The sequence below is a fragment of the Phyllobates terribilis genome, unplaced genomic scaffold (assembly GCF_046119375.1).
Source record: "Phyllobates terribilis strain yellow unplaced genomic scaffold, ASM4611937v1 Scaffold_7__3_contigs__length_470593459, whole genome shotgun sequence".
Taxonomy (NCBI): domain Eukaryota; kingdom Metazoa; phylum Chordata; class Amphibia; order Anura; family Dendrobatidae; genus Phyllobates; species Phyllobates terribilis.
Window position 1 is genome coordinate 92,185,045 of NW_027362767.1, and position 22,112 is coordinate 92,207,156.

The 22,112-nt window shown below is 46.9% G+C and overlaps 1 protein-coding gene across 2 annotated transcripts in view; it reads right to left on the bottom strand.

Annotated features, from left to right (window-relative positions):
- The window catches only part of DCAF5 (DDB1 and CUL4 associated factor 5), a 78,663-nt gene that overhangs the window by 34,402 nt on the left and 22,149 nt on the right, over positions 1 to 22,112 (bottom strand). For both annotated transcript variants that reach the window (XR_012247359.1, XM_073638978.1), the window contains exons 2-5: positions 21,205 to 21,348; positions 19,524 to 19,560; positions 19,301 to 19,440; positions 14,730 to 14,859 (exon numbers count right to left, since the gene is read on the bottom strand). Coding sequence is in view for 1 of the 2 variants with exons in the window: in XM_073638978.1 (XP_073495079.1) it covers positions 14,730 to 14,859; positions 19,301 to 19,440; positions 19,524 to 19,560; positions 21,205 to 21,348 (451 nt within the window). In the remaining variant the exon portion in view is untranslated. The remainder of the gene's footprint in view (positions 1 to 14,729; positions 14,860 to 19,300; positions 19,441 to 19,523; positions 19,561 to 21,204; positions 21,349 to 22,112) is intronic.

Consider the following 22,112-nt stretch of genomic DNA (forward strand, 5'->3'; position numbering starts at 1 on the left):
GCCATTATACTGTACGGAGGACTATGTGGGGCCATTATACTGTATAGAGGACTATGTGGGGCCATTATACTGTATGGAGGACTATGTAGGGCCAATATACTGTATGGAGGACTATGTAGGGCCAATATACTGTATGGAGGACTATGTGGGGCCCATTATACTGTATGGAGGACTATGTGGTGCCCATTATACTGTATGGAGGACTATGTGGGGCCCATTATACTGTATGGAGGACTATGTAGGGCCCATTATTCTGTATGGAGGACTATGTGGGGCCATTATACTGTATGGAGGACTATGTGGGGCCCATTATACTGTATGGAGGACTATGTGGTGCCCATTATACTGTATGGAGGACTATGTGGGGCCCATTATACTGTATGGAGGACTATGTAGGGCCATTATACTGTATGGAGGACTATGTGGGGCCTATTAAACTGTATGGAGGACTATGTGGGGTTCATTACACTGTATGGAGCACTATGTGGGGTTCATTATACTGTATGGAGGACTATGTGAAGCCCAATATTGTGAATGGAGGACTATGCAAAGCCCAATATTGTGAATGGAGGACTATGCAAAGCCTATTATTCTGTATGGAGGACTATGCGAAGCCCATTATTCTGTATGGAGGACTATGCGAAGCCCATTATTCTGTATGGAGGACTATGCGAAGCCCATTATTCTGTATGGAGGACTATGCAAAGCCCATTATTCTGTATGGAGGACTATGCAAAGCCCATTATTCTGTATGGAGGACTATGCAAAGCCCAATATTCTGAATGGAGGACTATGCAAAGCCCATTATTCTGAATGGAGGACTATGCAAAGCCCATTATTCTGAATGGAGGACTATGCAAAGCCCATTATTCTGTATGGAGGACTATGCAAAGCCCATTATTCTGTATGGAGGACTATGCAAAGCCCATTATTCTGAATGGAGGACTATGCAAAGCCCATTATTCTGTATGGAGGACTATGCAAAGTCCATTATTCTGTATGGAGGACTATGCAAAGCCCATTATTCTGTATGGAGGACTATGCAAAGCCCATTATTCTGTATGGAGGACTATGCAAAGTCCATTATTCTGTATGGAGGACTATGCAAAGCCCATTATTCTGTATGGAGGACTATGCAAAGCCCATTATACTGTATGGAGGACTGTGCGAAGCCCATTATACTGTATGGAGGACTATGTGGAGTCCATTACCCTGTATGGAGCACTATGTGGGCCCCATTATTCTGTATGGAGGACTATGTGGGGCCATTATACTGTATGAAGGACTACGCGAAGCCCATTATTCTGTATGGAGGACTATGCAAAGCCCATTATTCTGTATGGAGGACTATGCAAAGCCCATTATTCTGTATGGAGGACTATGCAAAGCCCATTATTCTGTATGGAGGACTATGCAAAGCCCATTATTCTGTATGGAGGACTATGCAAAGTCCATTATTCTGTATGGAGGACTATGCAAAGCCCATTATTCTGTATGGAGGACTATGCAAAGCCCATTATTCTGTATGGAGGACTATGCAAAGCCCATTATACTGTATGGAGGACTGTGCGAAGCCCATTATTCTGTATGGAGGACTATGCAAAGCCCATTATTCTGTATGGAGGACTATGCAAAGCCCATTATTCTGTATGGAGGACTATGCAAAGCCCATTATTCTGTATGGAGGACTATGCAAAGTCCATTATTCTGTATGGAGGACTATGCAAAGTCCATTATTCTGTATGGAGAACTATGCAAAGCCCATTATTCTGTATGGAGGACTATGCAAAGCCCATTATACTGTATGGAGGACTGTGCGAAGCCCATTATACTGTATGGAGGACTATGTGGAGTCCATTACCCTGTATGGAGCACTATGTGGGCCCCATTATTCTGTATGGAGGACTATGTGGGGCCATTATACTGTATGGAGGACTATGTGGGGCCCATTATACTGTATGGAAGACTATGGGGGGCTCATTATACTGTATGGAGGACTATGTGGGGCCCATTATACTGTGTATGGAGGACTATGTGGGCCCCATTATTCTGTATGGAAGACTATGGGGGGCTCATTATACTGTATGGAGGACTATATGGGGCCCATTATACTGTGTATGGAGGACTATGTGGGCCCCATTATTCCGTATGGGGGGACTATGTGTACCCATTATACTGTATGAAGGACTATGTGGGGCCCATTATTCTGTATGGGGGACTATGTGGACCCATTATACTGTATGGAGGACTATGTGGGGCCCATTATTTTGTATGGAGGACTATGAGGGGCCCATTATTTTGTATGGAGGACTGTGTGGGGCCCATTATTTTGTATGGAGGACTATGAGGGGTGTAGCATCGGCGTCTCTGCCCCGTTCTAGACAGAGACGCCGTCCCTCTCACCTCCCCGCTCCTGGCGCGGCGTCCTCCAGCGCTTCTCTCCCGACTGCTTCCGGCACGCGCTCCTTCCCCGGTAGTGTGCTTAGGGCGCGCGCGCGCCCCCTCTCTTAAAGGGACCGCGCGCGCCGTCCTAAGGAGACCCCGGCCAATTGCCGGAGGACCTCCCATATAAAAGGCACCTCCTCCAAAATGGAGGTGCCCGAGCAAAGTTGTAGCACTGTTCACTACTCTGCTTCAGCCCTCAGGTCCCGTTGCCAGTTACCTGCCAGTCTGCTGTCTAATTCCTGCCTGATATCCTGCTACCTGCCTGCTAGCCTGAGGTCCGATGGTCTGCCTTCCAACTCCTGTCAGTCTGTCTAAGGACCAGCTTGCCCGCTCACCTGGGAGCGCACATCTTCTACCTGCCTGCTTGCCTGAGGTCCGACGGTCTGCTTTCCAACTCCTGTCAGTCTGTCTAAGGACCAGCTTGCCCGCTCACCTGGGAGCGCTCATCTGCTGCCTGTCTGCTAGCCTACCAGGAGGCTCTGCCGTCACGTGCTGTGACCACCCGCCTGTCCAGAGACTCCTGCCCGCTCACCTGGGAGCGCTCATCTGCTACCTGTCTGTTGGTCTTCCTGGAGGCTCCGCCGTCACATGCTGTGACCACCCGTTTATCCAGAGACTCTCGCCTGCTCACCTGGGAGCTCACGTCAATCATCTGCCGCCACAGGTCGTACCAATCCTTTACCCAGAGACTGCCCCGGTCACTTGCCGTGACCTCCTGCCCGTTCATCCAGAGACTGCCCCGGTCACTTGCCGTGACCTCCTGCCCGTTCATCCAGAGACTGCCCCGGTCACTTGCTGTGACCTCCTGTCCGTTCATTCAGAGACTGTCCCGGTCACCTGCTGTGACTGCCTGCCCGTCTACCCTGGTCGCCACCCGCTCCCTTACAAGGACCGCCCCCTTGTATAGTAGCTCAGAGGTTCCGCCTCCCAGACCCGTTACAGTTTGCTCGGGCCATGGAACCCGGTGGCACCCAAGCTCCCTCGCTCTCGGACCTGTGTCATGAACTGTCCCGTCAGAGGTCCCAACAGGAGTCCATCCTGGGTCACCTGCGGAATGTCAATTCTCGCCTGGACACTCTGACTGCTCTGCCTGCAACCACCGCCAGTGCCATGACTCGCAATCCGGCAGCTCCACTGCCCACTAATAACATGGTATCCTACCCCGGACCCCGGCTTTCTGCACCTCCTCGGTTCGGAGGCGACTCCGCCCAGGCTCGGGGCTTCATAAATCAGTGCACCCTGCACTTTGAACTCCTGTCTCACCAGTTTAACTCCGACCGGGCCAAAATTGCCTTCATCATGTCCCATCTCACCGGGGAGGCCCTGGCCTGGCTAAATCCTCTATGGGAGAGAGGAGACCCCCTGGTGTCCGACTTGCCTGCCTTTCTCACGGCTTTCTGGAGAGTCTTCGACGAACCCGGACGGAAGACCTCATCCGCATCATCTCTGCTACGCCTCCGTCAGGGAAGTCTCACCGTGGGCCAATATGCCATACGGTTCCGTACCCTTGCCTCGGAGCTGGCCTGGGATAATGACGCTCTGGTTTCCGTCTTCTGGGAGGGTCTGTCCGGCCATATTAAAGATGAACTTGCCGGTTGGGACATTCTTACCACTCTCGATGACCTAATAACTCTTGCCACCCGGATTGACCTGCGGTTCCAGGAGCGTGCCAAAGAGGTCACCCGTGAGAGGAGGTTTCCACGTCTAGCTCCTACTTTTCTGAAACCCGTCACTCCCTCTGTCTCTCCTCAGGTACACTCTCCTGAGCCTATGCAGGTCGACCAGACCAAGATGGTCGGTTCTCGCCGAGCTGAGGGAAGCTGTTTCTATTGTGGCAGTATGAAGCACTTCATCCGTTCCTGCCCGGAAAAGCCGGGAAACGCCAGTGTCTAGGACCACTCGGAGAGGTCGTCCTAGACAAAAGTAAGCCCTCTCCGTCTCTGACCTTACCGGTCTCTATTGCTTGGGGAGAGAACCGTCTCTTTGAACTCGCCCATCTGGATTCTGGAGCTGCTGGAAACCTCATCTCCCAGTCTCTGGTAGAGAGATACCATATTCCCACCAAGTCCCTGGCTGAACCATTGTCAGTCGCCTCCGTGGATGGAAGACTTCTCTCGGAGACCATCCTGCTCGTCACTGAACCCATAACCCTGCAGGTGGGAATGCTGCACTCTGAGGAGACCTCATTCCATGTGCTGTCCGGACTTTCTCACTCCCTGTTGCTAGGTCTACCTTGGCTCCAGACACATGAACCCGTATTGAACTGGCGGTCCGGTGAAGTACTCCGATGGGGTCCTGACTGCCATAGGACCTGCCTGGTCCCGGTCCGTCCACTTCGCCCTCAGCCTACTCCAGCTAACTTACCTGGTCTCCCGGCTCCCTACTGGCCCTATGTGGACGTCTTCGGTAAGAAGGAAGCTGAGACGTTGCCACCCCATAGGCCATACGATTGCCCGATCGACCTGATACCTGGCACCACTCCTCCCCGTGGGCGTATCTACCCGTTGTCTGCAGCCGAGACCCGAGCCATGTCTGAGTACATTGAAGAGAATCTGGCTAGGGGATTTATCCGAAAATCTACCTCCCCGGCTGGAGCCGGATTCTTCCTTGTCAAAAAGAAAGACGGCTCGCTACGTCCCTGTATTGACTACAGAGGACTCAATCTCATCACGGTAAAAAACAAATATCCCCTGCCACTCATCTCCGAATTGTTTGACCGTCTCAAGGGCGCCAGGATCTTCTCCAAGCTGGATCTACGAGGAGCGTATAATCTGGTCCGTATCCGTCAAGGAGACGAGTGGAAGACGGCATTCAATACCCGGGACGGTCACTACGAGTACCTTGTGATGCCCTTCGGTCTCTGTAATGCTCCCGCGGTCTTTCAGGAACTAGTCAACGACATCTTCCGTGACCTCCTGTACTCCTGCGTAGTGGTATACCTGGACGATATCTTGGTCTTCTCTCCGGATCTCCCCACACACCGGAGGGATGTTCGTCAGGTCCTGCTTAGGCTTCGGCAGAACCACCTTTATGCCAAATACGAGAAGTGCCTCTTCGATCAGACCTCTCTTCCGTTCTTGGGCTATGTCATCTCCCAAACAGGTCTGCAAATGGATCCCGAGAAGCTCTCTTCCGTTCTAAAATGGCCTCGTCCTGAAGGTTTGAAGGCGATACAGCGATTCCTGGGCTTCGCTAATTACTATCGTCTTTTCATCCCACACTTCTCGTCTCGGACTGCTCCCATATCTGCACTTACCCGTAAGGGGGCTAACCCCAGGACATGGTCGCCTGAAGCCGAGGAGGCCTTCCTTTCCCTAAAGAAAGCCTTCGCCTCTGCTCCCGTCCTGCACCGTCCGGACTGTAATAAACAATTCTACCTGGAGGTTGATGCCTCCTCCTCCGGAGCCGGAGCGGTGCTCACCCAGAAGTCTTCTACCGGGAGAATGGTAACGTGCGGCTTCTTCTCCAAAATCTTCTCCTCGTCGGAGCGCAACTACTCCATAGGAGACCGTGAATTGCTAGCCATCAAATTGGCACTGGGAGAGTGGCGCTATCTGCTTGAAGGGGCTCTCTACCCGGTAATTATCTACACGGATCACAAAAACCTGGCATATCTCCAAAATGCCCAGAGACTCAATCCTCGCCAGGCCCGGTGGTCGTTGTTTTTTGCCCGCTTCGACTTCATTCTTCATTTCCGTCCGGCGGACAAGAACGTCAAAGCTGATGCCTTGTCCCGGTCCTTCCTGTCCTCCGATCAAGAGGAGGAACCTACGCACATCATCGACTCCTCCAAGGTGATGAATGTGGCCCCCTTGGATCTGACTCGTCTTCCACCCGGTAAGACGTTCGTAGCTGTGCCAGATCGGGAGAGGGCTCTTCGCTGGGGACATTCTTCTAAACTAGCTGGCCATGCTGGCCAAAAGAAGACCTTCCAACTCATTACCCGGCATTACTGGTGGCCTACCCTGCGTAAGGACGTGGTAGACTTCGTCGCGGCCTGTTCATCCTGTGCCCGTAACAAAGTTCCCCGACATCTACCTGCCGGCCATCTCCTGCCCCTTCCCGTACCTGCTGCTCCTTGGCAACACATCGCTATGGACTTTATCACCAACCTTCCAGTTTCTGCCGGTTGTACTGTCATTTGGGTTGTCGCTGACCGTTTTTCTAAGATGGCCCACTTCATTCCCCTGCCTGGTCTTCCGTCTGCACCCGAGCTGGCTAAAGACTTTATCCGCCACATCTTCCGTCTCCATGGTCTGCCCCTCCACATCGTGTCGGATCGTGGGGCTCAGTTCACCTCTCGCTTCTGGAGAGCCACATGTAAGCTGCTGGACATTACCCTGGATTTCTCCTCCGCTTACCACCCTCAGTCCAATGGTCAAGTGGAGCGGATCAATCAGATCTTGACCAGCTACCTCCGGCACTTCGTTGATGCTCACCACTCGGACTGGGTGGATCTCCTACCATGGGCCGAGTTCTCTTATAACAACCATGAGAGCGAGTCCTCTTCCAAATCCTCGTTCTTTATAGTCGGTGGCCAACATCCCCGGATTCCACTTCCTGTCTCCGTTTCTGTGGACAACCCTGCTGCGGAGTCTCTGGTCAGCGAATTTTCTACTATTTGGGAGAGCACCAGGTCCGCTCTTCTTCTCTCCTCTGAGCGGATGAAGAGATATGCTGATAAGAGACGTCTGGATCCGCCCCAATTCCGTCCGGGAGACAAGGTTTGGCTCTCATCCAAACATGTGCGGCTCAAAGTACCCTCCTACAAGTTGGGTCCTCGATTCATCGGCCCCTTCGAAGTCCTCAGGCAAATTAACCCTGTGGCCTACAAATTAAAACTCCCGGCCACCCTACGGATCCCCAACTCCTTCCACGTATCTCTCCTCAAACCTGTTGTCTTTAACTTTTTTTCCAAAAATCCAGGTGCCCCTCCTGCTCCGGTTTCCGCTGATGACATCTTTGAGGTAGAGAGTATTCTGGCCTCCAAGAGGGTGAGAGGAAAAACTTTTTTTCTGGTAGATTGGAAGGGGTTTGGTCCTGAGGAGAGAACTTGGGAACCCAGGGAGAACATCAACGCCCCGCTTCTCCTTGAGAAATTTCTTTCTGGCCAAAAAAAGAGGGGGCCTAAAGGGGGGGGCACTGTAGCATCGGCGTCTCTGCCCCGTTCTAGGCAGACACGCCGTCCCTCTCACTTCCCCGCTCCTGGCGCGGCGTCCTCCAGCGCTTCTCTCCCTGCTGCTTCCGGCACGCGCTCCTTCCCCGGCAGTGTGCTTAGGGCGCGCGCGCGCTCCCCCTCTCTTAAAGGGACCGCGCGCGCCGTCCTAAGGAGTCCCCGGCCAATTGCCGGAGGACCTCCCATATAAAAGGCACCTCCTCCAAAATGGAGGTGCCCGAGCAATGTTGTAGCACTGTTCACTACTCTGCTTCAGCCCTCAGGTCCCGTTGCCAGTTACCTGCCAGATTCCTGCGAGTCTGCTGTCTAATTCCTGCCTGATATCCTGCTACCTGCCTGCTAGCCTGAGGTCCGATGGTCTGCCTTCCAACTCCTGTCAGTCTGTCTAAGGACCAGCTTGCCCGCTCACCTGGGAGCGCACATCTTCTACCTGCCTGCTTGCCTGAGGTCCGACGGTCTGCCTTCCAACTCCTGTCAGTCTGTCTAAGGACCAGCTTGCCCGCTCACCTGGGAGCGCTCATCTGCTGCCTGTCTGCTAGCCTACCAGGAGGCTCTGCCGTCACGTGCTGTGACCACCCGCCTGTCCAGAGACTCCTGCCCGCTCACCTGGGAGCGCTCATCTGCTACCTGTCTGTTGGTCTTCCTGGAGGCTCCGCCGTCACATGCTGTGACCACCCGTTTATCCAGAGACTCTCGCCTGCTCACCTGGGAGCTCATGTCTATCATCTGCCGCCACAGGTCGTACCAATCCTTTACCCAGAGACTGCCCCGGTCACTTGCCGTGACCTCCTGCCCGTTCATCCAGAGACTGCCCCGGTCACTTGCCGTGACCTCCTGCCCGTTCATCCAGAGACTGCCCCGGTCACTTGCTGTGACCTCCTGTCCGTTCATCCAGAGACTGCCCCGGTCACTTGCCGTGACCATCTGCCCGTTCACCCAGAGACTGCCCCGGTCACTTGCCGTGACCTCCTGCCCGTTCATCCAGAGACTGCCCCGGTCACTTGCTGTGACCTCCTGTCCGTTCATTCAGAGACTGTCCCGGTCACCTGCTGTGACTGCCTGCCCGTCTACCCTGGTCGCCACCCGCTCCCTTACAAGGACCGCCCCCTTGTATAGTAGCTCAGAGGTTCCGCCTCCCAGACCCGTTACAAGGGGCCCATTATTTTGTATGGAGGACTATGTGGGCCCATTGCCCTGTATACTGGTCGGCCGGTGGCTTTGACTAAGTTATTCATTTTGGCCCTCTGTGTATTTTGAGTTTGACATCCCTGGTCTACAGGGTATATTTCAACATAGACAACATTGGTAGATATGTATATATTAAATGAGACATTTTGTACACTGTATTGCGTTCTTCTACGATTGAACAATTATTTTCTCTGTATCAAACAGATTGTTATTGGATATTGCACTCATTTTTACAACTGTATATATCCCAATTGTAATGGTGTAAGAGAAAAAATATCTTTTGAATATACTACCAATATGTATTCATCTTGCTTGTGGTTATATCATGTCACCTATCTATTTTGTCTAGCTCTCTTGTTGTTTTTCGTTTATGTGTTTTTAACATGACGAAGTGTTTTTGCATCTATAAATTGTGTTTGTGTGTGAACTACACTGTGTTCCAAATTATTATGCAAATAATATTTTCTCAGATTTTCCCAAATTACCTATATGAATTGCAGTCATTGTAATTTTCCAGTCAAATAACTATTAGAGCACAATTGAAAGGTTTTTGTACAAACTGCCTATGATAACAGTATATTTTTTAAAAAATAAAAAACTCAAACTGCACTCAAAATGCATGTTCCAAATTATTATGCACAGCAGAGTTTTCAACCTTTTCATTTTAATAAAGAACAAAAAAATGGTCATTTTTGAAATTCTAAGCATTAGCAGGTTATTACAAACTGAAATCAAACAGTTTTCAACTCAAAACTTTATTCTAGGTGATGTTACATTTGCACATAGGACCCCTTGTTCGAAAGGAGCTTCTGAACTCTCTCGTCCATTGAATTTGTCAGGTTTTGGATGGTTTCTGCTTCAATTGTTTTGCATGAGCACAGAATACCCTCCCCGAGCTGTTGCTTAGATGTGAACTGCCTCCCGCCATCATAGACACTCCTTTTGATGATGCTCCAGAGGTTCTCAATGGGGTTGAGGTGAGGGGAGCATGGGGGTCACACCATAAGTTTGTCCCCTTTTATGCCCACAGCAGCCAGAGATGCAGATGTGTTATGTGCAGCATGAGACGGTGCATTATCATGCATGAAAATGATCTTGCTGTGGAATACACGGTTCTTCTTCTTGAACCATGGAAGGAAATGCTGTTTGAGAAACTCAACATACATTATGGAGTTCATCTTTACCCCTTCAGGGATCCTAAAAGGGCCGACAATCTCTCTCCCCATGATTCCAGCCCAAAACATTACTCCACCTCCTCCTTGTTAGCGCCGTAGCCGTGTTTGCATGGGGTGTCCATCAACCAGCCATCCTCCACTCCATCCATCTGGACCATCGAGATCATTTCATGCATGATAATGCCCAGTCTCATGCTGCACATAACACATCTGCATCTCTGGCTGCTATGAGCATAAAAGGGGACAAACTTATGGTGTGGCCCCCATGCTCCCCTGACCTCAACCTCATTGAGAACCTCTGGAGCATCATCAAAAGGAGTGTCTATGATGGCGGGAGGCAGTTCACATCTAAGCAACAGCTCTGGGAGGGTTTTCTGTCCTCATGCAAAACACTTGAAGCAGAAACCATCCAAAACCTGACAAATTCAATGGACGAGAGAGTTCAGAAGCTCCTTTCGAACAAGGGGTCCTATGTGCAAATGTAACATCACCTAGAATAAAGTTTTGAGTTGAAAACAGTTTGATTTCAGTTTGTAATAACCTGCTAATGCTTATAATTTCAAAAATGACCATTTTTTTTGTTCTTTATTAAAATGAAAAGGTTGAAAACTCTGCTGTGCATAATAATTTGGAACATGCATTTTGAGTGCAGTTTCAGTTTTTTATTTTTTTTAAAATATACTGTTATCATAGGCAGTTTGTACAAAAACCTTTCAATTGTACTCTAATAGTTATTTGACTGGAAAATTACAATGACTGCAATTCATATAGGTAATTTGGGAAAATCTGAGAAAATATTATTTGCATAATAATTTGGAACACAGTGTATTTTCCATGCAACACTCTCTGTTTTACTATACATTCTGGGGTGATCCAGCACGCTTAGAGATGTACAATCCATAATCACAATTTTAACCCCCTCCCCCAAAAAATAAACTGGGCACTGTATAAGGAGGATTGTGTCCTAGATTAGATAATTTCACCTGTGTTTGATGTCTAATGTCTGCCGTGTAGAAGGCCATATAAACTGCACGTGTTTGGACCAAAACTGCATTGCCTGTGTGAACGCTACCTAAGGCCTAATGCATACCAGAGACAGTGAATCCAAAAGATATGCTCTTTTGAGATAGTCAATATGCCATATATAGTAAGCCGACACTTCCTATATTTTCTGTACCTCATTTTAACATCCCCTGAAGAAGCTGGGCGAAACTTGCGCGTCGGGGCAGAAGGCAGGAGTTCTTGACATCCTACATTTATAGCGATTCACATACAGGTAAACAACCTTTTGGCCAAATCTTTTTTAGGAATTCCACAAGGGATGCATTATCACAAATGATTTAAGTCCACAATTGCTGTGGTGCTATTGAATGCTATATGGATTCACGATCTCTGTGTGTTAGGCTCAGCGTTGTGCAAAGAGCCACTCACTCAAATGGTCAGTTTCACCTGGGATATTCTATAAGCACATGCGCATATTGTTCACATTAATGCCTTAATGGCTACTTAGTAAGCAGATGAACACTTTTGTTTTGCAAATAGGTTCTAATAGCTAGTAACATTAACTAGTAAGCACATGAGCACTGTGATTCTAATGGCCAGTAAGACCATTTGATAAATCAGTAAGCACATGAGCACTTTACACGGTTATATTATTATATATCACTATGATTATAATGTAGAGCCCGTTGTAATCAAATGAGTAATGCACATGTAACCTATAGTCCTCAAAACCTGATGGAAGACAAAAGGGGTCATCAGCCATTAGTTCTGGGGCATATTCTGAGCACTTTAAGAAATTAATTTATTTAATAAGTGATAGCCAATTTGAGTCTTATCAAATACAAGTGCTTTTCACTAAATTAGAATATCATCAAAAAGTTAATTTAATTTCTTCAATAAAAAAAGTGAAACTCCTATATTATATAGAGTCATTACAGAGTGATCTATTTCAAGTGTTTATTTCTGTTAATGTTGAGGATTATGGCTTACAGCCAATGAAAGCACAAAAGTCATTGTCTCAGTAAATTAGAATAATTAATGGGGTTGTCCAGTACTTTAGATTACCCCCCCAATGTATCTCCCTAAGGATTTTTGTAATTGGCTTACGTTGCAGATACTGCCTGTGAGCGGCGCTATCACTGGCTGCTCACAGGCATCACGTGACCCCCGGCTGCAGCCGGCTCGGACATCCGCTGATGTCACGACAAGTCCTGGCAGCAGCCGGGGGTCTCTGTCGTCCTGGTTCCACGGTGGCTGCCAGGCTGTGAGCGGGGTTACCCCCCCCGCGTCACAGCAGGCATCCACAGCGCGCTCTGCCTCTCCCCATTCATTTGGAAAGCGCAAGGTGGATGCTGGGTGTGACACGGGGGGGTAACCCCACCCACAACCCAGCAGCCACCGCGGGGACCCCAGCTCTGAGTCACGCCTCACTTATTGTGAAGTCAGCGCGGGACCACGTGATGCCGGTGAACGGCCACCAATAGCGCCGCTCACAGGCAGAAAAAGCAATTTAAGGTATTTGCAAAAATCCTTAGGTGCCCCAGGGGGATGCATTGGGGGTGTAAGATAAAACAATGGACAACTTCTTTAACAAAAAAACACCTGCAAAGGCTTCCGATGCGTTTAAAAAGGTCCCTTAATCTGTTGCAGTAGGCTACACAATCATGGGGAAGACTGCTGACTTGACAGATGTCCAGAAGGCAGTCACTGACACACTCCACAAGGAGGGTAAGCCACAAAAGGTCATTGGTAAAAATGTTGGCTGTTCACAGAGTGCTGTATCCAAGCATATCAATGGAAAGTTAAGTGGAAGGAAAAAGTGTGGTAGGAAAGGGTGCACAAGCAACCGGGATAACCGCAGCCTTGAAAGGATTGTTAAGAAAAGGCCATTCACAAATTTGGGGGAGTCTCACAAGGAGTGGACTGCTGCTGGAGTCATTGCTTCAAGAGCCACCACACACAGACGTATCCAGGACATGGACTACAAGTGTCACATTCCTTGTGTCAAGCCACTCATGACCAATAGACAACACCAGAAGCATCTTACCTGGGCCAAAGAGAAAAAGACCTGGACTGTTGCTCAGTGATCCAAGGTGTTGTTTTCAGATGAAAGTAAATTTTGCATTTCATTTGGAAATCAAGGTCCCAGAGTCTGGAGGAAGAGTGGAGAGGCCACAATCCAAGCTGCTTGAGGTCTAGTGTGAAGTTTCCACAATCAGTGATGGTTTGGGGAGCCATGTCATCTGCTGGTGTAGGTCCACTGTGTTTTATCAAGACCAAAGTCAGCGCAGCCGTCTACCAGGAAATTTTAGAGCACTTCATGCTTCCCTCTGCCGACTATTATCAAGAGGAAGATGAGACCCCAGACCCAACAATGCAGACGAGCTGAAGGCTGCTATCAAAGCAACCTGGGCTTCCATAACACCTCAGCAGTGCCACGGGCTGATCGCCTCCATGCCACATTGCCGCATTGATGCAGTAATTGATGTAAAAGGAGCCCGACCAAGTATTGAGGGCATTTACTGAACATACATTTCAGTAGGACAACATTTTGGATTTTAAAAACATTTTTCAAGCTGTTGTTATAAAGTATTCTAATTTACTGAGATAATGACTTTTGTGTTTTCATTGGCTGTAAGCCATAATCATCAACATTAACAGAAATAAACACGTGAAATAGATCACTCTGTAATGACTTTATATAATATAGGAGTTTCACTTTTTGTATTGAAGAACTGAAATAAATTAACTTTTTGATGATATTCTAATTTAGTGAGAGGAATTTGTACATCCATATTATTAGTTATATTTCAAATTATTTTCTTTTTTTGCGGGGTTTATAAATTTGTTTATGCCATAACTCCCAAAGGATATTATACTACAGTCATTTACTATCTATGCTAATTATTTTATAACTAGACCATCAAGTGTTTTGTTTTCCTATATCGCCATTATATAATCTTGCTGAGCTCTAGCTCTTCTACTTATCAGCATCTATTCCTGATTTTAATATTTGATGTTGTAATAACATTTATATTTTGATAATCAATTTTTGTCACTTATAGTTGTTACCAGGGTGAAACCAGACACCTGGTGAGTTTTTGACTATATGTTTCCAATAAGAAGTGCAGCCTATAAATTAAGGTATATTATACAAAAAAAAGGACAACCTTTTGATATAAAACTTTTTCTATATAGTGCATTTCTTTTTCAGTGTCATAAAAGATCATAGACTAAATGACTGGAGGTCAGAAGATGTATACAGTACTCATGTAACTTACCACGTGGTCTTCTAAATATACATTTCTGATCTCAGCTACAGTTTTGCGCTAAGTATTTGGAGATGTAAAATGGCCGGTAACATTCTGGGGTGATCTAGCACGCATAGAGATGTAAGATCCATGATCACAATTGTAGTCGCCCCCCCCCAAAAAACAACAGCTGGGCACTGTATAAGGAGGATTGTGTCCTAGATCAGATTATTTCACTCGTGTTTGATGTCTAATTATGCACAAAATCACAGTGACGGAGCTGAGAAAAAGAAAGTCGGCTTCTAAGTGCATCGCTGATTGCAGAAAGTTGAGCAGCACATGGTGGTTACAGGAACACATTTGCAGGATTACTCAATATTACAAACGTATTTTCACTGCATTAGGCCTTATATTTATCCTTCCACTAAAAAAGCACAAAGCTGGCAGTAATGTCAGCAAATTCTTGACAACAGAGTTAGAACCAAATCTTACGTGTGAGGTTTTCTGATGTCCCAGAGTCCGACACCTTCCTTGGAATTGGCGGTGGCCAGCAGTCTGGGCTCAACAGGGTTAAACATAACACTATGAAAGGCTGAGGGATAATGAGCCAAACAGAAAGGATCTGGGGATAAAAGACAGACATTACTCAGTGATATATCCCGTATCAGGATTAGTAAGTTTAAAGGGTTTGTCCACTTTTCCTGTTTACAGTTAATCATTATCAGCCTTACTTTCTGCTGCTGCCCCTCGTCTTTGGAAACACAGCATGTGACCGCAGTGATGACGACATGGACAGCATGAGACTTCTGAGGCCAGTGATTGGCTGCAGCGGTCACGTGCTATGGACATCCCCCACTGCAGCCATATTAACAGAGACCAAGGGTAGCAGCTATGAGGCAGTACAGAGCGAAAGGAAGTAAGAAAGGCCCATTATTTTATTAACAGAACATGAATGTGGCCTAAAAAGAATAAAGTAAGGATCATTTTAAAAGGGGTTGCCATTTTTTTTTAAACAGACTTTGAATGCTTGAAGAGAAAATAAAAAAGTCATACTCACTTCAGCAATAACCCGCGCCACTGCCTTTCCAACACTTCCCGGGTTTCCTGGCAATCTCTGCTTCTTGGTCCCTCTCAACACACAAGATATGGGCTAAGCCATCAACTGGCTGAGGTGGGTCCCCGCTGCGGCCACCGACTGGCTGAGGTGGGTCCCCGCTGCGGCCACCGACTGGCTGAGGTGGGTCCCCGCTGCGGCCACCGACTGGCTGAGGTGGGTCCCCGCTGCGGCCACCGACTGGCTGAGGTGGGTCCTCTCTGCGGCCAGTGATTGGCTGGGGTGGATCCACGCTGTGGCCACCGACTAGCTGAGGTGGGCCCTGCTGTGGCCACCGACTAGCTGAGGTGGGTCCCCGCTGCGGCCACCGACTAGCTGAGTTGGGTCCTCTCTACAGCCAGTGATTGGCTAGGGTGGATCCCCGCTGCAGCCACCAACTGGCTGAGGTGGGTCCTCCCTGCGGCCAGTGATTGGCTGGGGTGGATCCACGCTGTGGCCACCGACTAGCTGAGGTGGGCCCTGCTGTGGCCACCGACTAGCTGAGGTGGGTCCCCGCTGCGGCCACCGACTAGCTGAGTTGGGTCCTCCCTGCAGCCAGTGATTGGCTAGGTTGGATCCACGCTGCAGCCACCGACTGGCTGAGGTGGGCTCTGCTGTGGCCAGTGGTTGCCTGAGCAGTCACTTCCAGTCTGTCAAGTGAGAAGAGGAAGCAGAGACTGGCAAAAGGTCACAGAAAGTGCCTGGCTGGAGCGTCAATGCATTGGTAAAATATGTATGACGGGGTCTGTTCTGCTTAGATAGCCCCTGGGCAAGGCTAGGCATTTGTTTAGGAGTTTGTTCTACTGCTGTGTAGAACGCAATAGAAACTGCACATGTCTGGACCAAAACTGCATTGCCTGTGTGAATGCTACCTAAGGCCTAATGCCTACCAGAGAGAGTGAATCCATATCATGCTCATCCATGCTCTTTTGAGATAGCCAATATGGCACATATAGTAAACCGACATTTCCTATGTTTTCTGTACCTCATTGTAAGAAGGTTACCTTGCATAATATTGTGCCTTTAAGAAGTGTTTATTGCTGTTCTTGTGTTTCCACGTTATGTTAGCACTGTGCAATTATGTACCGCACAGGGTCTGTGGACTTGTTACCCTGTGTTTGCAGTTGGATGGGTCTTTTAGTGCCAAGTAGGTGAGTGTTTAATTAGATGCAGGAGCGGCACTAAGTGTGAGCAGAGGGAAGGCCCAAGTCCAGCAGCCGAGGAACAAGACGGTGGGCTAGGGGTGTCCTATGAGTGACAGAGAGAAGCTGTGAGGAGATGAGCTTTGGAGCAGCCAGTGCTTGCTAGTAGTGGATCCAGAGATAGTGCGAGTACACAGTAAAGGCCACGGCCCCACTATCAGTATTTGGTCAGTATCCGGTCAGTATTTTTTCTCAGGAGTGGGAGCCAAAACCAGGTGAGGAACAATCAGAGAAAAGGTACAATAGAAACAAGTCACCAATTCTGTATTTATCACCCACTCCTGACTTTGGCTCCCACTCCTGAGAAATAATACTGACCGAATACGGATAGTGGGGCCGCGGCCTAAGGCTCATTTACGCTGTGCGATGAGTATTGTAAAATGAACTGCCAACCAGTAACGTGCGTTCATTTAATACCCTGTGTACACAAGTGTACCCCGCTTCAGATGCTCACTGAACAATCTGTAATAGATCGCTCAGTGCGCACAGGCTGCCATTGTCCTCTGCAGCTTGAGTCCTGCTTACACAGGATGATGTGCTGCCGAGAACGATGATCTTCTGTGCAGCACAAAAGATCATTTCACCCGACAAATGAGTGCTTTCCTCGTTTGTTGAGCAATGGGCACAATTATCATAAAATAAGTGTTCCTAGAAACGCTTGTTCACGATAATTGGCCAGTGTATATGGACTTTGTAGCCTCAGAAATGTCACTTGGATAGATGGGAGGGATTGTAGGTCTGATAGACTGTTACTGTAGGCCAGAGTTAAAACACATAGTGAGTAGTGGCTGACCGGAGGACCATTGGAATACCACGAGCGAAGGAATTGGTCATTAATTAAACAATTCTCCTACAAGATCTAATTGATACCAAGTTTACGTCTGTGATGAAGTTCATGTCGTCAAGAGAAATGCAATTACTGTGTGACTGCAAAGATCCAGCTTGTGTGTAAGCAATGCTCTTAAAGAGATAACATATAAAGTGAGATGTTAATTCCTTGGACTACCAGGGGGTCAGTACTTGCTACTTCTAATTGTAATACATGTTTGTAGGTACAAAGCTGAGAGTGGTCCGGAGGTTATTCAGTCACCGGCACTAGGTAACTGTAGTGAAGTGAGCGATGTAATCTTGCATGTAATGCCATAGGTAGGCTATGCTGTGGTAGCCTAAAGCCTCCCAGAGACCAACAGCAGCACAAATGGTCCTGGCAACTTAAGACACAATCTTACACGTGACAGCCCTCACAGTCACAAGTATGAACCCGCAAATTACAAGCTACAACTACCAATGGTTAAAGTGACTGAAAAACGTCAAGCTTGTCGTACCTATGTAGGGGTTCAAAAATAAAGTAAAGTAATCTGTGAAATCAAAAGGGTCTACGTCATTAGAAGGCGGAGTCCATCCCCATATAGTGGACATATTTTCTGGTAGAATTGCAGTACCATTCATACCTACTACACAATGAATGAAGCTGTGCCAATTCTGGTGCACCAAGACCTTCAAAGGGATTGTCCACCCCTTGTAAAATCTTTGGCAAGTGCTGCAGCTTAGTGAAACCTGACGGTGAGTAATGCACACACCATTAGGGTTCAGCTCCTCTTTTTGGTTCCAGCGGTCGACAAGCAACTGCAGTTACCTTTGTTAGATGCATCTACAATTAAGAGTCGGATTGACTCGAAACGTGTCAGAAAAACTCCTCTGTACCTTCTTACATCAGAGATTATTGGATTTTAAACCACAGTGCACTGGACTTTAACAGCAATTATATAGAAAACTTAGATACGCGGCTGAGACTCTAGTAGGCACATGATCACAAATCGCACACTTGATGAATGCTTTCATCAAGGCTGGGCGACCCCTTTAAATTAGCTTAAATCAGTGTGGGTGCCAGAAGTTGGAAAAATTAAAGATGAAGGGATTCCAGCTTTGTAAATTTGCAAAAAATTTTTCCCAGTAAAAAGGATTCCAAATAAGATGGATACAGCAGCGCGTTTCGAACACTAAACCTGCTTTCTTTATCAGAGCTGGTAAGTTCTTTTCTTCTGATAAAAAACGCAGGTTTAGTGTTCGAAATACATTGCTGTATCCACCTTATGTGGAATCCTTTTTACTGAAATAATTTTTTTTTGCAAATTTAAAAAGCTGGAATCACTTCATCTTCAATTTTACTACAAGTGGTCCCTTGAGTTTCGTGCTTCAGGACGCCTGAGCCTGGATGAGCTGGTGATCTCTTTACTTCATTTGCCAGAAGTTGGAACCAATCGATCTTATACTAATGACCTATGCTAGGGAGAGGTCATCAATATTACACCTGGAAAACCCCTGTAAATTGATGAGATATACCCTTTGAAAAGTCGTTGATGTTTTCTTAAAATGAGCTGGATAAGCCCTCAAAGAACACAAGATCAGGGTTGGTATAAAGATTAAGTTGAGGGCTGCTGCTTTCTAGCACATGTTTGGAGTTTTTAGAAAGCCTCATCTAGCTAAAAGTTGGCCTAAAAGGCTATTTAGGAAACATTGCCTCTCGAATTAAAGAAGGAAAATGTAGATGGGGGTTCAAATAGGGAAAATGTTAAACATTTTTTGGAGACTTTTTTGCTGCATTAAATGGGTTGTTTTGTCATAAAGTCCTCTACAGGCATCAACTTACCTTTAGCTAGGACATCCCAGAAGTTGACAATGATAAATGCTATTGTGAATGGAGTCTAAAATAAACTAATAGATAAAAGTGGAGTTTATAGAGAGTAATACAAATAAATGTTCCTTACCGCCTTGTTGAGACTCCCGGATGTCCCATATTAACACTCTTCCATCATCTGATGAACTGGCAAACACATTGTCATTCACTGGACTGACCGATAATCCGTATACTGCCTCTTCATGAGTGAATACATCCAGTGTTTCACCGCTAAAAAGTAGATAAATATTGGAAAAACAGTGGTTATTCTGTTACGTACATTCACAATGGTGTCTAATGTGAAGGACACCTACCTCTCCACATCATGGAGGATCACCTGCTCATCATTTCCTGCAAAGTAATTGAAACTGTTTAAAGAGTCTATCAATAAAATGTCAATAAAAATGTAACTATCCAGAATTATTAGGCTGTGTGTCCACGTAGCGTTTTACAAGCGTATATGCTGCGGAATTTCCGCAGCGTAAACCCTTGTGAAACGCTTGGTAATCCGTCCTCCATGAGAATCCGCAATTTCAATGCCCATGCTGCGGATTTTTCCGCAGCGTTTTTGATGCGCTCAAAAATCCGCAGCATGTCCATTAATTTTGCGTTTACGCATGCGGAATTGCCTTGTCAATGCAATAAAAAACGCATTGCAATTCTGCATGTCACAAACGCATCATAAACGCGCGAAAAACGCTTGCCAAATTCTGCATGCGTTTTTCCGGGAGAGGACATGCGGAAATGAAGCAGAAATTTTCTGCTTCATTTCTGCAACGTGGGCACATAGCCTTATAGTGTATTTTCATTAAACCAACCCCGGACTCTGGAGCAGAGGAAGCATGATCAATGAAATTTGGGTTTGGCTGATGCCAGAGAACATTAGCAACGCACAGTGCATACAGTAATATTTGGTAGAAAAGTACTTCCAAGTTAGTGGCATTTCCTATTCTACCATGACTGTGCCCTTGTGTACAAAGGTCCAAAAAAATATGGTTTTGCCGAGTATAGTGGAGGAAATCTTTTGTAATAAATGGGATGCCGATGTCAAATAAGCATAAGTATTCAGACATACTGCAAAATTTTCCAGAAGGGTGGAGGTTGATAAAGGTGCAAAAGGGAGTCCAATTCCAAATTTACACCCCTTGTTTTGCGCAAAGGATGTCCAACACGTCCACATGGGTGTGACAGCCACACATTAACACACATTAGGCCATTGAGAGCATTAACAATTGGATGCACTAAGGGGCCTATAATATATGCATTACTCATTTATTTGAGAAACAGCACCACGCCTGTCCATGTTTGGTACTGCAGCTCAGCTACATTGACGCAATTGTGAGTCACACAGTAAAGTTAAAAATTGCATTCTTTTTGAGCAAGTTTCTGCAGGGTGTCTTGCTAAACTTATTTTATTGTCTGACATTAATAAGAAAGCTGATAAAATATAGGAGCATTTTCCAACGCTGCCTAATTTAATAAAATAAAAAAGTATTGCAACCTGGAGTTGTCCTCTTTCCAGTTCTACTTTTCATCACTTAGGCGAAATTCACATGACATGAAACATAGATTGTGCTCAGATTGCAATGACCGACTGGCCGGTCTCCTGACGTAAACTAATGCCCTCTGCTCAGGCGGCCCTCTGCTCAAGCCGGGTTCATCTTTCACGGACATATGGATTTGGCCTTAACTGTATCTCTTCCAGTGAAAGTTTGGCAATAACCAATAAAGCCATATTTACAGCCGTCATAAGAGGATGTCACACAGCTTTTCCAGCTTCCTGAATGAAGAAACTTGCTTAGCTATGCAAATGAACTTCATTTTTATTACAAGTCCTATGAGATCAGTAACGGTGACCATACTAGCTATAGCCAGTCCCAGGCTTCCCCAGAAAGAGCACTTAAGCAAGAACTAAATTAGCACATTGCATTTATTTGTATCATTCTGAACCACTGGTAAAAAAATTATCCCAGAGAAACCCCTTTAAGAGCTTACCTCCGGAGAACACCTTAGTATTGCAGCTATTGAACGCCAAGCAAAATATGTTAGAATGATGCTCCCCTTTAAGCTGAATGGGCTTCGCTTTTGATTGGATGGCTTCTTCCATGTGCCAGAGCAACACACGGCGGTCATCTCCCCCTGTAATAAGAAGGCAAGTCAGGAGTTATTTTTAAGAAGCAAAAACGTCTTCATGTACCCACACTTACACAATCTGCATGGACGTATTTTATAAAATCCCTTTACACTGAATGACTGGTCAGATGCCGTATTTGCAGCCTGACTAAATTTGGCACGTTCGACTTCCGACCTCAAAATGTAGGAAAATATAAATTATATATAAAGTACAGACCAAAAGTTTGGACACACCTTCTCATTTAAAGAAATTTCTGTATTTTCATGACTATGAAAATTGTACATTCACATTGAAGGCACACTGCAGTCACCGGAAATGGTCTTTCAACAATCTTGAAGGAGTTCCCAGAGATGCTTAGCACTTGTTGGCCCTTTTGCCTTCACTCTGCGGTCCAGCTCACCCCAAACCATCTCGATTGGGTTCAGGTCTGGTGACTGTGGAGGCCAGGTCATCTGGCGTAGCACCCCATCACTCTCCTCCTTGGTCAAATAGCCCTTACACAGCCTGGAGGTGTGTTTGGGGTCATTGTCCTGTTGAAAATTAAATGATGGTTCAACTAAACGCAAACCGGATGGAATAGCATGCCGCTGCAAGATGCTGTGGTAGCCATGCTGGTTCAGTATGCCTTCAATTTTGAATAAATCCCCAACAGTGTCACCAGCAAAGCACCCCCACACCATCACACCTCCTCCTCCATGCTTCACGGTGTGAACCAGGCATGTAGAGTCCATCCGTTCACCTTTTCTGCGTCGCACAAAGACACGGTGGT